Below are 15927 nucleotides of genomic sequence, written 5' to 3' on the forward strand. Positions count from 1 at the left end.
ATTTGTGGGCTAAAAATCATTTTTGTGGAAAACAAAATGATTATTTATTTTCACGGCTCTGTGTTATAAACTTCTGTGAAACACTTGGGGGTTCAAAGTGCTCACCACACATCTAGATAAGTTACTTAAGGGGTTTAATTTCCAAAATCGTGTCCCTTGTGGGGGTTTCCACTGTTTAGGCGCATCAGGGGATCTCCAAACACGACATGGCATCCGATCTCAATTCCAGCCAATTCTGCATTGAAAAAGTCAAACAGCGCTCCTCCCCTTCCGAGCTCTGACGTGCGTCCAAACAGTGGTTTACCCACACATATGGTGTATTGGCGTACTCAGGACAAATTGTACAACAAATTTTGTGGTTCATTTTCTCTTTCTACACTTGTGAAAGTAAAAAAATTTTGTTCTAAAGTAAAATGTTTGTACAAAAAGTTAAATGTTAATTCGTTCCTTCCACATTGCTTCAGTTCCAGTGTAGCACGTAAAGGGTTAATAAACTTCTTGAATGTGGTTTTGAGCACCTTGAGAGGTCCAGTTTTTAGAATGGTGTCACTTTTGGGTATTTTCTGTCATGTACACCCCTCAAAGTGACTTTAAATGTAATGTGGTCCATAAAAAAAGTTTTGCAAATTTTGTTGTGAAAATGAGGAGTCGCTGGTCAACTTTTAACCCTTATAACTTCCTTAAAAAAAAAATTGGTTTCCAAAATTGTGCTGATGTAAAGTATACATGTAGGAAATGTTATTTATTAAGTATTTTGTGTGACAGATCTCTCTGATTTTAGGGCATAAAAATTACAAGTTTGAAAATTACAAAATTTTAAAATGTTTTGTCATATCAAATAAATTTTACCACTAACATGAAGTACAATAAGTCACGAAAAAAACAATCTCAGAATCATTGGAATCCGTTAAAGGGATTTGGAGTTATAATCCCATAAAGTGACAGTGGTCAGAATTGTAAAAATTGGCCTGGTCATTAAGCTGCAAGTTGGCTCTGTCACAAAGGGGTTAAAAAACACAAAACTGGCTCCGGGAAGTGGTTAAATCAAGAGTATTTTGGGCACTAAGTACTGTAGTCAAAAACTGACTATAGACAACAACACATCTACTGATGATGATCAAACGCAACAGTCTTCTTAAATAAAAAATGAGTAACTAGTGGTGAAACCTCTCTGGGGTAATTAGTGTATGGGGTTTGATGGCTCTTGGCAATCTAAACTATCGTAAGGGCCAATATTTTCTGTCAGATGAATTTCAAGAAGAAATATTAGACATTTAAAGAGAACTTTTTATAATAGTGAAGAGATGATGTGTCTTAAATTTAGATCTCGGGCATTTGGCAGAGGAAATAGAGTCCTCTTTTTAAATTGTAGAATCACATAAGTGAGGCAGGCCGATCCCACCACAATCAAACTATTATACAGAATGAACCAGTAAAAAGAGACTTTTTTATTCTATGTTGCATCTTTAACAACAACATATGTTTGAGAGGAGAGCTCCAACACTAAACCGGAGTTGCACTCATTTATGGTGGACTATTGGAGTTACTGTGAGTTCTGACCAGAAGAGTAGAGAAAGTATTAGTGCTCCCCATTTCAGGAGAGATTGTGTTGTAATCTGATTTCCTTGGGATCGAAAACATAATGGAATTTATGATGTGGAGTGAATCCATGAAACCAGGGCTCGAGCTATGCCAACACATCTCCTGGTGGTGTGAATAAATGTATATTACAGCCATGAACCATGCACAACTTAGAGTTATATCATGGCACAGGTGTAATGTTTTATATGTAGTTTATCACAATGCTCCTTGAAGATAGTCGGTTTAAAAATAAATTGAAAAGTTAGGATAAAGGGAAACTCTGTTGTTATTGCACAGAAATTCACACTTGGCCCTCACTGTACATTCAATGTTGTTGATCATAAAAGTGAAGTTTGGTCAGAAAGACTGGACCTGGTCTTGTAAGAACCATAAGAGCACATTCAGAAACACAGAAGGGAGATAAGGGAGATTCATCCAATAAGATATCAGGGTTCTAGGAAGCCAATAGCATCATTACCCTCCACTTTTTCTTACAAGCTCATCGTAATATTTTTCTTCAAGTGATTTTTTTATCTTGTTAGCACAACATACGCTGTCATTTGGCTTTGCAGTTTACAGATCTGGGCAGGTAAGGGTCAGCGTCTTCTAATCCCAGGGGTAGGTGGATCCTCCATGTTGTAAGTTCTATAGTAAAAGGCTTTCAATACCCAAATTAATTTGAACAGTTTTGGGTGATTAAATATGCCATATTCTAGAAGAAAATGGTGATTGTAGTACGGCCGACCACTACACCACCGATAAAGCAGGCACAGACGGCGGAGAAGAATCTGTGACTTCTCTGCAATTAGTGGTTACTACTCACCTGGGTAACCATATGTAGGAATCTCCTCTTTACACAGATCATCACTCCTCAAATTTGTCTCTGTAGTATTAATATGGGTCAGATCTTCACCCTGAAACAAATATTGTAAAAGTCACAGACAGATGAAGAAGTCACATCTATGATCAGCTCTAATCCTGCCATCTCTGCTGTTCTCATTACACAAGTATAAAACATATTATACTGATGGAAAAAAAACAAAATTGAGCACAAGACTTTCACAGCCATCTACACATCATAGGGGAGACCTTCTCTTCATGTACCTGATGATCCAGAGTAACATTGAGATCTTCTTGTTTACAGTCCTGTGGAAGAAGAGGTTGGGGACATCTCTCTGTTGTTGTCCTCTTACTGGATAGATCTGGAGTAAACACATATACTGTAGGGACTGAATTAATTCTTTACATACAGATAATTATAGGCAGTGTGTGTTTAGTCCTATTACCTGGTGATGTGTGGGGCTGGGGAACCTTCATCATGATGTCCTTGTACAGATCTTTGTGTTTTTCTAAATACTCCCACTCCTCCATGGAGAAATAGACAGTGACATCCTGACACCTTATAGGAACCTGACACATACAATGATACCGTCATTCCCCAATCCCTTCATAGCGTTACTGTATAACGTCCCAGCATTCCCAGCAGTGTCACCTCTCCAGTCAGAAGCTCAATCATCTTGTAGGTGAGTTGAAGGATATTTTGGTCATTGATGTCCTCATGTATCAGGGGGGGAGGTTGAGGCCCCATTATTAGGCTCAGGGGTTCTCCCCATCCCTGAGTCACAGGGTCCTGGCAGTGCTCACTAGAGGTCTTCTTCACTACTGTGTAAGCCTGGTTATGGAGAGACACATTAATAAATCTCACTAGAGACATTTCTGGAGTCCTCACCTCTCCAGTTCTGTCCATCTGTTATTTCCATTGATAAGAATGATGTAATGTGATGTCATCAGAATCTCTCACCTCTCCAGTAAGCCGGAAGATGATCTCTAGGGTGAGATGTAATATCCTCTCCACCATCTTGTCTCTGTCCATATCAATCCTTGATGGGCAATTCAGGAAAATTCTCTTATATAGAAGATCTTCATTCACTGAGAGAATATTGTAGAGACCTGAATGAGAAGATGAACCTATGTAACATCATAAAATCCTGTACAAACAACAAAGAAAGGCGGGCACCGCACATAATATAAAGGCGATCAGCCATGTGCATATAAACAATATCAGAAAGAACACAAGAAAAGGATATGCACAAACTGGGATCAACCATATATAATAAATTTTATTTTAACAAATCATTACAGCAAAAAGGCAATAAACAGGACACACAATTAAAAACATTTAAAAACAAAACAGACCAACCCTCTTCCTCCAGGACTAAATGATGTACATGAACATACAAATAATGCACAGGGCATGAGATCAGAATAGCACAATCATATAGTCCAAAATGGTCACAATAAAAATGATCAAAGCCCCGTGCTATAACCCGTCTAGACCCCTACTATAGCAGTTATGGAATAAGATCTATAGCCCCTAATTGGAGAGCAGGCATGCGAAAAGAGTGCACAGAATATCACCACAACCAATAAGATGCTGCACCATATGTACGCACGTCTGCTACACCCCTGAATACTGACAACCCCTATCATACATCACCTAATATGGGATCGAATCCAGATCAATACCAATCCAGTCCCTTGGTAGCCAGGGTACTGAAAGGGAAGGGGTTGCCAGAAAGGCAGGTACACAAAATCCATGTACCCCTTAGAAGGGCTGAAATGTACGGGGAGGGGTAACTGACAGAAGAAAGTCCAAGAGGGGGGTGACGGCCCCACGCGTATCGACGCTACTACGGCGTCTTCGTCAGGGGAAGGTTGTAGAAATTATGTCCCACATACGCCTTTTATATATACACCATAACACAAAAATAAATTTCACCTGTGAGGCTGTGGCGGCGTTGTAATGGATGTCCGGCTTGTTACACGCCGGACATCCATTACAACGCCGCCACAGCCTCACAGGTGAAATTTATTTTTGTGTTATGGTGTATATATAAAAGGCGTATGTGGGACATAATTTCTACAACCTTCCCCTGACGAAGACGCCGTAGTAGCGTAGATACGCGTGGGGCCGTCACCCCCCTCTTGGACTTTCTTCTGTCAGTTACCCCTCCCCGTACATTTCAGCCCTTCTAAGGGGTACACGGATTTTGTGTACCTGCCTTTCTGGCAACCCCTTCCCTTTCAGTACCCTGGCTACCAAGGGACTGGATTGGTATTGATCTGGATTCGATCCCATATTAGGTGATGTATGATAGGGGTTGTCAATATTCAGGGGTGTAGCAGACGTGCGTACATATGGTGCAGCATCTTATTGGTTGTGGTGATATTCTGTGCACTCTTTTCGCATGCCTGCTCTCCAATTAGGGGCTATAGATCTTATTCCATTACTGCTATAGTAGGGGTCTAGACGGGTTATAGCACGGGGCTTTGATCATTTTTATTGTGACCATTTTGGACTATATGATTGTGCTATTCTGATCTCATGCCCTGTGCATTATTTGTATGTTCATGTACATCATTTAGTCCTGGAGGAAGAGGGTTGGTCTGTTTTGTTTTTAAATGTTTTTAATTGTGTGTCCTGTTTATTGCCTTTTTGCTGTAATGATTTGTTAAAATAAAATTTATTATATATGGTTGATCCCAGTTTGTGCATATCCTTTTCTTGTGTTCTTTCTGATCATAAAATCCTGTGTAATACAATTACTGGAGATAATAAGGGAAACATATGAGCAGATTTATAATTTTACAGTATTTAGTTTTCTTCTTTAAACCTACTAATAAAACCTACCATATTTTTCCCCACTCCACAAACTCGCACACCCTCGCATAAATTTTAAAAACCTTGATCTACACTCACTGTCTGAATCCATTCTCCCTCTTACAGACAAAAGTTCCTTACACAATGTGGATGCCGCTGCCACTCTATATAACACAATAGCTGCAGCTCTGGAATCAGTTGCCCCTCTCACACATACCAAAGCTCGTAAAATAAATAGACAGCCCTGGCACACCAGCCTGACCAAAGAACTGAGACAGGCTTCCAGGGTTGCTGAGCGGAGGTGTAAAAGATCCTACTCCAACGAGGACTTCATCGCATTCAATTAGTCCCTCACTACTTTCAAGGCCACACTTGCCACAGCAAAACAAACCTATTTCTCATCTCTCATATCCTCCCTGTCTCACAACCCTTAACAGCTATTCAAAATCTTCAATTCCCTCCTCCGTCCCCCAGCACCTCTTCCCTCTCCACTTATCTCAGCTGAAGACTTTGCCTCATTTTTCAAGCGGAAGATTTATAACATCAGAGACAGTTTTGGTCGACAACCCCCAGAGCCCTTCCTCCTAACTGCCCAGCCCTCCACCTCCAAAACCTACTTCACCATTACAGAAGATAAACTCTCCACTATATTCTCAAGATCACATCTCACCACCTGTGCACTTGACCCAATCCCATCACACTTCATCCCAAACCTCACCACAGTCTTCATCCCAACCCTAACCCATCTCTTCAACCTATCACTAACAACTGGTGTTTTCCCCTCAAGCTTTAAACATGCCTATATCACACCTATTCTCAAAAAGCCCTCCCTTGACCCATCCTCTGTATCTAGCTATCGCCCCGTATCACTTCTCCCTTATGCCTCAAAACTACTGGAACAACATGTCCATCTTGAACTGTCCGCCCACCTCTCTTGCTCCCTCTTTGACAGCTTACAATCTGGCTTCCGGTCACACCACTCTACTGAAACTGCCCTAAGGTCACCAATGACCTATTAACTGTTTAGGCCAAGCGATACTACTCTGTCTTCCTCCTCCTGGACATGTCCTCTGCCTTTGACACAGTGGACCATTCCCTATTACTACAGACCCTCTCATCTCTTGGCATCACAGATTTGGCCCTATCTTGGATCGCGTCATACCTGACAGACCGGACATTCAGCATCTCCCACTCGCACACCACCTCCTCACCGCCCCCCTATCTGTCGGAGTCCCGCAAGGTTCAGTCCTAGGGCCAGTGCTCTTCTCCATTTACACCTTCGGCCTGGGACAGCTCATAAAATCTCACGGCTTTCAGTATCACCTTCATGCTGATGACACACAGATCTACATATCTGGACCAGATATCACCACCCTACTAACCAGAATCCCACAATGTCTGTCTGCTATTTCATCCTTCTTCTCTGCTAGATTTCTAAAACTGAATATGGATAAAACAGAACTCATCATCTTTCCCCATCTTACTCAATTCCCCCAATGGACAGTAAACGGCTGCCCACTCTCCCCAGTCCCAGAAGCTAGCTGCCTCGGGGTTATCGTTGACACTGATCTCTCTTTCAAACCACATATACAAGCCCTTTCCACTTCCTGCCAACTTCAACTCAAAAATATTTCACAGATCTGTACATTCCTCAACAAAGAATCTGCAAAAATGCTAGTCCATGCCTTCATAATCTCCCGCCTTGACTACTGCAGCCTCCTGCTCTGTGGCCTCCCCTCTAACACTCTCACACCACTCCAATCTATTCTAAACTCTGCTGCTCAAGTAATCCACTTGTCCCCCTGCTATTCCCTGGCCTCTCCCCTCTGTCAATCCCTGCACTGGCTCCCCATTACACCAAAAGACTCCAGTTCAAAATCCTAACCATGACATCCAAAGCCATCCACAGCCTGTCTCCACCATACAACTTTGTGACCTCGTCTCCCGGTACTTACCTGCATGCAACCTCCGAACCTCATAAGATCTCCTTCTCTACTCCCCTCTTATCTCCTCTTCCCACAATCGCATACAAGATTTCTCCCGCGCATCCCCCTACTCTGGAACTCTCTACCACAACATATTAGATTCTCGCCTACCATCGAAACTTTTAAAAAGAACCTGAAGACCCACCTCTTCCGACAAGCCTACAGTAACCATTGCTCGACCAAGCCACTGCACGACCAGCTCTATCCTCGCCTATTGTATCCTCACCTAACCCTTGTAGATTGTAATCCCTTACCGGTAAGATCCTCTCTCCTCCTGTACCATTGTGACTTGTATTGTACTGTACTTGTTTTTATTATGTATACCCATCCTCACATGTAAAGCGCCATGGAATAATGGCGCTATAATAATAAATAATAATAATATTTTTCTTTAAATATATATATAAAGCAGAATATCTGTGTGTACTAGCCCATGGAATAAAAAAAACACATTTTACACCTGCTTTTAGGGAAATTTTGCTTTGCCCGTCTTTAACACCAGACTAAAAATACTGCGAACATTAAAACACAAAATATCCCCCTTCACGAGATTTAGCCCCCAGAATTGAGACCTCTAGAGAAATATAGGAGAAAATGAGTGTTGGTATGCTGAATGCAAAACCTCAGTTGTTTCCCAAAAGGTTCTAAAGATCTAGACGGGACAGCACCAAAGAGTCGTTCTTAAAGGGTCAGCAACCACATAGTCGCTAAGGTGGGCAACCTGATAAGTCACTCTAAAGTCTGTTTTTATAGCAACAGCTGTTGCAGAAGTAACTGGGGCCTCATTTATGAGACTTGCCTCACAGTAACATCGTTCTGGTTACCTATAGCAACCAGAGTGCATCTTTCAGCATTGAAGCTTCTGAGATAAAGTGAAAGCTGAGCTCTGATTGGTTGCTATGGACAACTAGAACAGTCTGTGAGGCAGTCACACATTTTCTGCTTTATATATTGTGAGGTTCCAAGGGGAGAAGTACTAGAAAACAGATATGTTTCTCCCCGTTTCATTTCATATGTATCACGGTATTGATTGTGAAGCTGTTTATTTCACTGTAATCCGGTCCTGGTTTTCTTTAGTGATCAGCCTGAAAGGACTGGTGCTTCCCTTCCACACATTCAATCCAGCTTTTGACTCCTGTCTGATTCAGCTGATATAATCAGGAACTGCTGGGATCTCAGTCTCTCATCTGCTGGTCTGGGAAGCTGACACAGTAAGGTTGCACAAACTTCTTTCTTGTTGTGTAGGTTTATTTTGCAGTTAGTATCTTGTTGTTAGTTAGTGGCCAGACGGCCTTAGACATTTTATTTTATGTTTGGCACGTGTAACATTGTACGGCAAATGTGTACAATAAATACACCTGACACATACCTGTGTGGAACTCGCTAGCCTGCTATTGTTCGTTGTGACTCCATAGCCACCTGCTTGGGCCAAAGCAGAGATCCCTGATGAGCTATATCTCCACAAATGGTGGAGAATGCGGGCATAGTGGCTGTTGGACTGTGACTGCAGATAATGTGCTCTGTGTATGTCCTGGCTGAAAGCTCCGGTGCTTTTGAAGAGCCAAGAGTCCAGTAATATGGAGGAACTAGTGAAACAGTTATTGCAGGCAAATGTTCAACAACAGCAGACCAATACTTACTTCCAGCAAGCCCTGGACCAGCAAAACCAGATTCAGCAAGAGCAGTTGAATGCAATAAAGCAGGCTTTGATTCGGCAGCCCCGAGATGAGAGGGATCATGCACAAAGTGTTGCTGGTTCACGGAAAGCCGTACAAAAAACCCTGCTTAAAATGACTGCTGACGATGATGTAGAAGCGTATCTCACCGTATTTGAACGTATTGCAGAACGTGAGCATTTACCGGTGGACATGTGGGCTGAAGTGGTTGCGCCATTTTTGAGCGGGGACCCACAAAAGGCCTATTACGATCTAAATGGAGTGGATGCTATGGACTATACCAAATTAAAAGGCGAAATCCTGGCAAGGCTGGGAGTAAACACATATGTACGAGCACAGAGGGTACATTTATGGACTTTTGTGGAAGATCAGCCAGCCCGCTCACAAATGCATGATCTTATCCATCTAGTAAAAAAAATGGCTGCAACCAGAGATTTTGACATCTGCAGAGATGGTGGAACGTGTTGTTCTAGACAAGTACCTGCGGTCCTTGCCCCCTAAGATACAGAGATGGGTTGGACAAGGTGACCCATATACAGCCGACCAGTTGGTGAATATGGTCGAACGCTACAATGCTTCCGAAAGCCTACTCCAAGGGACATTATCACCTCGCTGGGCTCCCAAGAAATCGCCAGAAAATACTGCGAAACCTACTTCATCTTCAAAAGAAGAGAACGTTGCAATAAAGGGTAGCAGACCCACAAAGAACTATGGAGGCGGTACAGTCTCACAGCAATTCAGCAGATCCTATCAGGCGTCTCCGGCGAGGAAGCAAGGACCTATACAATGTTGGCGATGTCACGGGCTTGGCCATGTAGCAGCTAACTGCCCAATGACTACAGAGCCAATGGACTGTAATGCTATGAGACGCCTTTCGTTATATGTACAGTCGGTCTGTGTTGCAGAGGTCCTCACAGGAAATGAACGACACGTGTGTTGCCTCGAGGTCGACGGCCATAGTGTGAATGCCATCTTGGATTCTGGCAGTCAAGTAACTCTGGTACATGCCAGTTTGGTGGACCCTAGAGTCCTAACGAACTCAACCCTGGGCAATAGTTGCATCCATGGCGATATAAAAAACTACCCCACTGCCTGGGTCACCCTTGCCACGCCAGTAGGAACCAAAAGACATCAAGCGGCAGTCCTAAAGTCTATGGGACATGATGTAATATTGGGGAGAGACTTTCCCTTATTTTGGGACTTGTGGAGCCTTAAAAATGGCATGAGCACTCTAGTTGAGGGTGCCGCGGGGCTAACCCCTGAGCTATTGCAGCAAGAGGGGGGGGAGTCCATCTCAGAGGTAACTCCAGAATCTGTAGACTCACCTCTGGCTGTATATGCAGGCGACGCAAGTGAACTAGAGGAGGCTATAGAAATGCCAGGTCTTGAGGTGGCCCGTGGTAAGTTCGGGACCGCTCAACACCAGGACCCTACTCTGGCAAGGGCATGGGAAAATGTAAAGGTCTCTGAGGGAAGACCATTGTACCCAGGGGCTCAAAATGAGTTCCCACATCTAGCTGTGCAACAGGGTATGCTGTATCACATAGACAAAGTGCGAGGGGTGGCGGTAGAGCAACTAGTGGTGCCCAAGTCCTTTCGCCAGGTAGTTTTGGAACTGGCACATAAACATCCCTTGGGAGGACACCTGGCCGGAGAAAAAACAAAACACCATATTCTGCAGCGTTTCTTTTGGCCGGGTCTAGGGGGGGACGTGACCAGGTATTGTCAGTCCTGTCCTACGTGTCAATTGACCACACCTATGTCACATTTTAGAAGCCCCCTTGTGCCCTTACCAATAATAGAGGTGCCCTTCGAGAGGATAGCAATGGATATAGTGGGTCCATTAGTTAAATCTGCCAGGGGACATCAGTACATTTTGGTAGTACTAGATTATGCCACTCGTTACCCTGAAGCAGTGCCTCTGCGGAATGCCAATGCGAAAGCAATTTCAAAGGAGCTTGTTAATATGTTTTCTCGCACCGGCATTCCGAAAGAAATACTAACAGATCAGGGAACCCCCTTTATGTCTCAAATACTTAAGGACTTGTGTAAGCTACTAAAAATCTCCCACTTGCGTACTTCAGTATATCACCCTCAGACTGACGGGTTGGTGGAGCGATTTAATAAAACCCTGAAGGGAATGTTGAAAAGGGTAGTAGATAAGGACGGGAGGGATTGGGATGCTCTCCTACCATATCTCCTGTTCGCTATACGGGAAGTACCCCAATCCTCCACAGGCTTTTCGCCTTTTGAGTTAGTTTACGGGCGATGTCCTAGAGGCCTGTTAGATATTGCTAAAGAGACTTGGGAACAAGAGGTGACTCCTTATCGCAGTGTAATTGAACACGTAATGCTTATGCAAGATAGAATTGAGGCGGTCATGCCAATAGTTAAAGAATGTTTAGAACGTGCGCAACAGGCCCAAAGCACAGTATATAACCGAGCGGCTAAAACACGAGTCTTTCAACCCGGAGACAGGGTGTTAGTATTAGTACCTACTGTAGAAAATAAATTTCTTGCGAAGTGGCAGGGCACATACGAGGTGTTGGAGAGAATAGGTGAAGTGAATTATAAGATATCAATCCACAGATAGAAAAAATGAAAGTGGCACTCACCCGAATGTTGCAACATTCGGGTGAGTGCCACTTTCATTTTTTCTATCTGTGGATTGATAACAGTATAAATCTTACGGTTGAGCACCACCCAGTAGTTGCCAGTTCAGTCTTATTGTGCCGCTAACGTCCTGTATGAATCCAGTGTGCTAAAGAGAAAACGCAAGCCGCTCAGCCGCCCTAGTGCCTTCCTACTTTCTGTTTTTTTTTTAATTATAAGATATATCAACCAGACAAGAGGAAAACCAAACAAATCTACCACATAAACTTGCTTAAGGCCTGGCGGGATAGGGAGGGTCTAATGACAAAAGCCACCCTTAATGATGGACCTCGTAGGGCACCCCCATCTGTGGTAAATGACCCCCAGGTAGCGTTGCCAGAGGTGGGTATTGCAGAGACACTATCCAAAAGTCAAAAACGAGAGACCAAGGAATTTATATAGAAAAACGCAGAGGTTTTTTCAGAGCTTCCTGGCCGTACTCACTTAATTAAACATGACATTGTTACTGATCCACAGGCCCGTGTACGACTAAAACCATATCGAATTCTGGAGGCTCGGAGACAAGCCATTGCCCAGGAAGTCGAGAAAATGTTAGAACTTGGAGTCATTGAAGAGTCCCGGAGTGATTGGGCTAGCCCAATCGTGCTGGTGCCCAAACCAGATGGAACTATTCGATTTTGTAATGATTTTTAGAAATTAAATGAGGTATCGAAATGTGATGCCTACCCGATGCCGAGAGTTGATGAACTTATAGAGAGACTGGGTTCGGCCAGGTACATATCCACTATCGACTTAACAAAAGGTTATTAGCAGATTCCCCTCACGGATTCAGCCAAAGAGAAAACGGCCTTTGTAACACCCCAGGGACTGTTCCAGTACCGTGATATGCCATTTGGGTTACATGGTGCTGCAGCCACCTTCCAACGTCTAATGGATATTGTCCTAAAACCTCACGGCCAGTATGCGTCCGCATACTTGGACGATATCATTGTCTTTAGTGATGACTGGGACACACATTTGTCAAAAGTACAAGCCGTCTTGGACTCAATAAAAGCTGCTGGGTTAACTGCCAATCCTAAGAAATGTACTTTGGGATTGGAAGAAGCTCGCTATCTGGGATATAGCATAGGGCGAGGAGTCGTAAAGCCACAGACCAATAAGGTGGACGCTATTCAGAATTGGCCACGACCGATCACCAAAAAGCAAGTCGGAGCCTTTTTGGGGATCATTGGTTATTATAGGCGGTTCATCAAACATTTTGCCACCATCGCGGCCCCTCTCACAGATCTTACTAAGGGCTCGAAATCTATCACAATAAAGTGGAACACAGAAGCAGAGAGGGCCTTTCAGTATTTAAAAACAGTCCTCTGTGACCAACCAGTGTTGGTTGCCCCTGACTTTAAACGGGAGTTTATTGTCCAAACGGACGCCTCTGGTGTCGGCCTCGGTGCAGTATTGTCACAGGAAGTGAATGGCGAGGAACACCCAGTGGTCTATCTAAGCAGAAAGCTTACTAGGGCAGAAAACAATTATAGCGTGGTTGAGCGGGAAGCCCTGGCCCTAAAATGGGCCCTATACACCTTACGCTATTATTTACTAGGTCGCCAATTTAGGCTAGTAACGGACCATTCACCCCTAACATGGATGTCCCACGCAAAAGAGGGCAATGCGAGGGTGACACGCTGGTTCTTGGCATTACAACCTTTTAACTTTTCCGTTGAGCACAGGGCAGGCGCAGCGCACGGGAATGCAGATGCGTTGTCTAGGACACATTGCTTGGCAGCTCGTTGTGTCCGACCCCAAACAGAGGAAGGGGGTATGTGAGGTTCCAAGGGGAGAAGTACTAGAAAACAGATATGTTTCTCCCCGTTTCATTTCATATGTATCACGGTATTGATTGTGAAGCTGTTTATTTCACTGTAATCCGGTCCTGGTTTTCTTTAGTGATCAGCCTGAAAGGACTGGTGCTTCCCTTCCACACACATTCAATCCAGCTTTTGACTCCTGTCTGATTCAGCTGATATAATCAGGAACTGCTGGGATCTCAGTCTCTCATCTGCTGGTCTGGGAAGCTGACACAGTAAGGTTGCACAAACTTCTTTCTTGTTGTGTAGGTTTATTTTGCAGTTAGTATCTTGTTGTTAGTTAGTGGCCAGACGGCCTTAGACATTTTATTTCATGTTTGGCACGTGTAACATTGTACGGCAAATGTGTACAATAAATACACCTGACACATACCTGTGTGGAACTCGCTAGCCTGCTATTGTTCGTTGTGACTCCATAGCCACCTGCTTGGGCCAAAGCAGGGATCCCTGATGAGCTATATCTCCACAATATATATTCACTTATTAGATCTCTGATCAGTGTGATGTGATTACTAAGGGTCATAATACTAAGGAATGCTTTTTAAAATGCAGCCTAAAAAACGACCATCTATTGGGTAAGATAATCCAAAAGCTAAGAAAGCAAAACTGCCTCAAATAGCTGAGAGAAGTGAACAATGTGAGTCCTGGCTTGAAAGGAAATAGATGAGACAGGATGAATTAGGGAATGCTAAAACATCTCAACAAAAGGATGAATGTCGTCAAAATTACCGCATACGAGATATGCAACTTATGCAAAGGTGTAGTGTTATGTAGGCAATCCAGTGACACAGTATGAACCCAAAAACAATAGAACGAGCTCTGAGACGTGGAATCTCTGTAGACCGCAATACCTGAACCTATCCTAAGCACAACTAAAGGCAGCTGTGGATTGCGCCTGACACTACCTATGCAACTCGGCACAGCCTGAGGAGCTGACTAGCCTGAAGATAGAAAAACAAGCCTGACTTGCCTCAGAGAAATACCCCAAAGGAAAAGGCAGCCCCCCACATATAATGACTGTTAGCAAGAAGAAAAGACAAACGTAGGGATGAAATAGATTCAGCAAAGTGAGGCCCGATATTCTAGATAGAGCGAGGATAGCAAAGAGAACTTTGCAGTCTACAAAAAACCCTAAAGCAAAAAACCACGCAAAGGGGGCAAAAAGACCCACCGTGCCGAACTAACGGCACGGCGGTACACCCTTTGCGTCTCAGAGCTTCCAGCAAAACGAATTGACAAGCTGGACAGAAAAAGAAGCAACAAAAGCAAAAAGCACTTATCTAAGCAGAGCAGCAGGCCAAAGGAAAGATCCAGAAGCTCAGATCCAACACTGGAACATTGACAAGGAGCAAGGAAGACAGAATCAGGCGGAGTTAAATAACAAAGCAGCCAACGAGCTCACCAGAACACCTGAGGGAGGAAGCTCAGAAGCTGCAGTACCACTTGTGACCACAGGAGTGAATTCAGCCACAGAATTCACAACAGTACCCCCCCCCTTGAGGAGGGGTCACCGAACCCTCACCAGAGCCCCCAGGCCGACCAGGATGAGCCACATGAAAGGCACGAACAAGATCTGGAGCATGGACATCAGAGGCAAAAACCCAGGAATTATCTTCCTGAGCATAACCCTTCCATTTAACCAGATACTGGAGTTTCCGTCTAGAAACACGAGAATCCAAAATTTTCTCCACAATATACTCCAATTCCCCCTCCACCAAAACCGGGGCAGGAGGCTCAACAGATGGAACCATAGGTGCCACGTATCTCCGCAACAACGACCTATGGAATACATTATGTATGGAAAAGGAGTCTGGGAGGGTCAGACGAAAAGACACAGGATTGAGAATCTCAGAAATCCTATACGGACCAATAAAACGAGGTTTAAATTTAGGAGAGGAAACCTTCATAGGAATATGACGAGAAGATAACCAAGCCAGATCCCCAACACGAAGTCGGGGACCCACACGGCGTCTGCGATTAGCGAAAAGTTGAGCCTTCTCCTGGGACAAGGTCAAATTGTCCACTACCTGAGTCCAGATCTGCTGCAACCTGTCCACCACAGAATCCACACCAGGACAGTCCGAAGACTCAACCTGTCCTGAAGAGAAACGAGGATGGAACCCAGAATTGCAGAAAAATGGAGAGACCAAGGTAGCCGAGCTGGCCCGATTATTAAGGGCGAACTCAACCAACGGCAAAAAGGACACCCAATCATCCTGGTTTGCAGAAACAAAACATCTCAGATATGTTTCCAAGGTCTGATTGGTTCGTTCGGTCTGGCCATTAGTCTGAGGATGGAAAGCCGAGGAAAAAGATAGGTCAATGCCCATCCTACCACAAAAGGCTCGCCAAAACCTTGAAACAAACTGGGAACCTCTGTCAGAAACAATATTCTCAGGAATGCCATGCAAACGAACCACATGCTGGAAGAACAAAGGCACCAAATCAGAGGAGGAAGGCAATTTAACCAAGGGCACCAGATGGACCATTTTAGAAAAGCGATCACAGACCACCCAAATGACTGACATCTTTTGAGAAACGGGAAG

At 44.0% G+C, this 15927-nt stretch overlaps 1 protein-coding gene across 1 annotated transcript in view; it reads right to left on the minus strand.

Moving 5' to 3' along the window:
* Positions 1–15927, minus strand: part of LOC138666761 (oocyte zinc finger protein XlCOF7.1-like) — a 195752-nt gene that overhangs the window by 134623 nt on the left and 45202 nt on the right. Inside the window, exons 2-6 of the mRNA XM_069754936.1 lie at positions 3383–3531; positions 3074–3253; positions 2868–2991; positions 2686–2783; positions 2405–2495 (exon numbers count right to left, since the gene is read on the minus strand). Of these exons, the coding sequence (XP_069611037.1) occupies positions 2405–2495; positions 2686–2783; positions 2868–2991; positions 3074–3253; positions 3383–3531 (642 nt within the window). The remainder of the gene's footprint in view (positions 1–2404; positions 2496–2685; positions 2784–2867; positions 2992–3073; positions 3254–3382; positions 3532–15927) is intronic.

This window comes from Ranitomeya imitator, chromosome 2, assembly GCF_032444005.1.
Source record: "Ranitomeya imitator isolate aRanImi1 chromosome 2, aRanImi1.pri, whole genome shotgun sequence".
Lineage (NCBI taxonomy): Eukaryota > Metazoa > Chordata > Amphibia > Anura > Dendrobatidae > Ranitomeya > Ranitomeya imitator.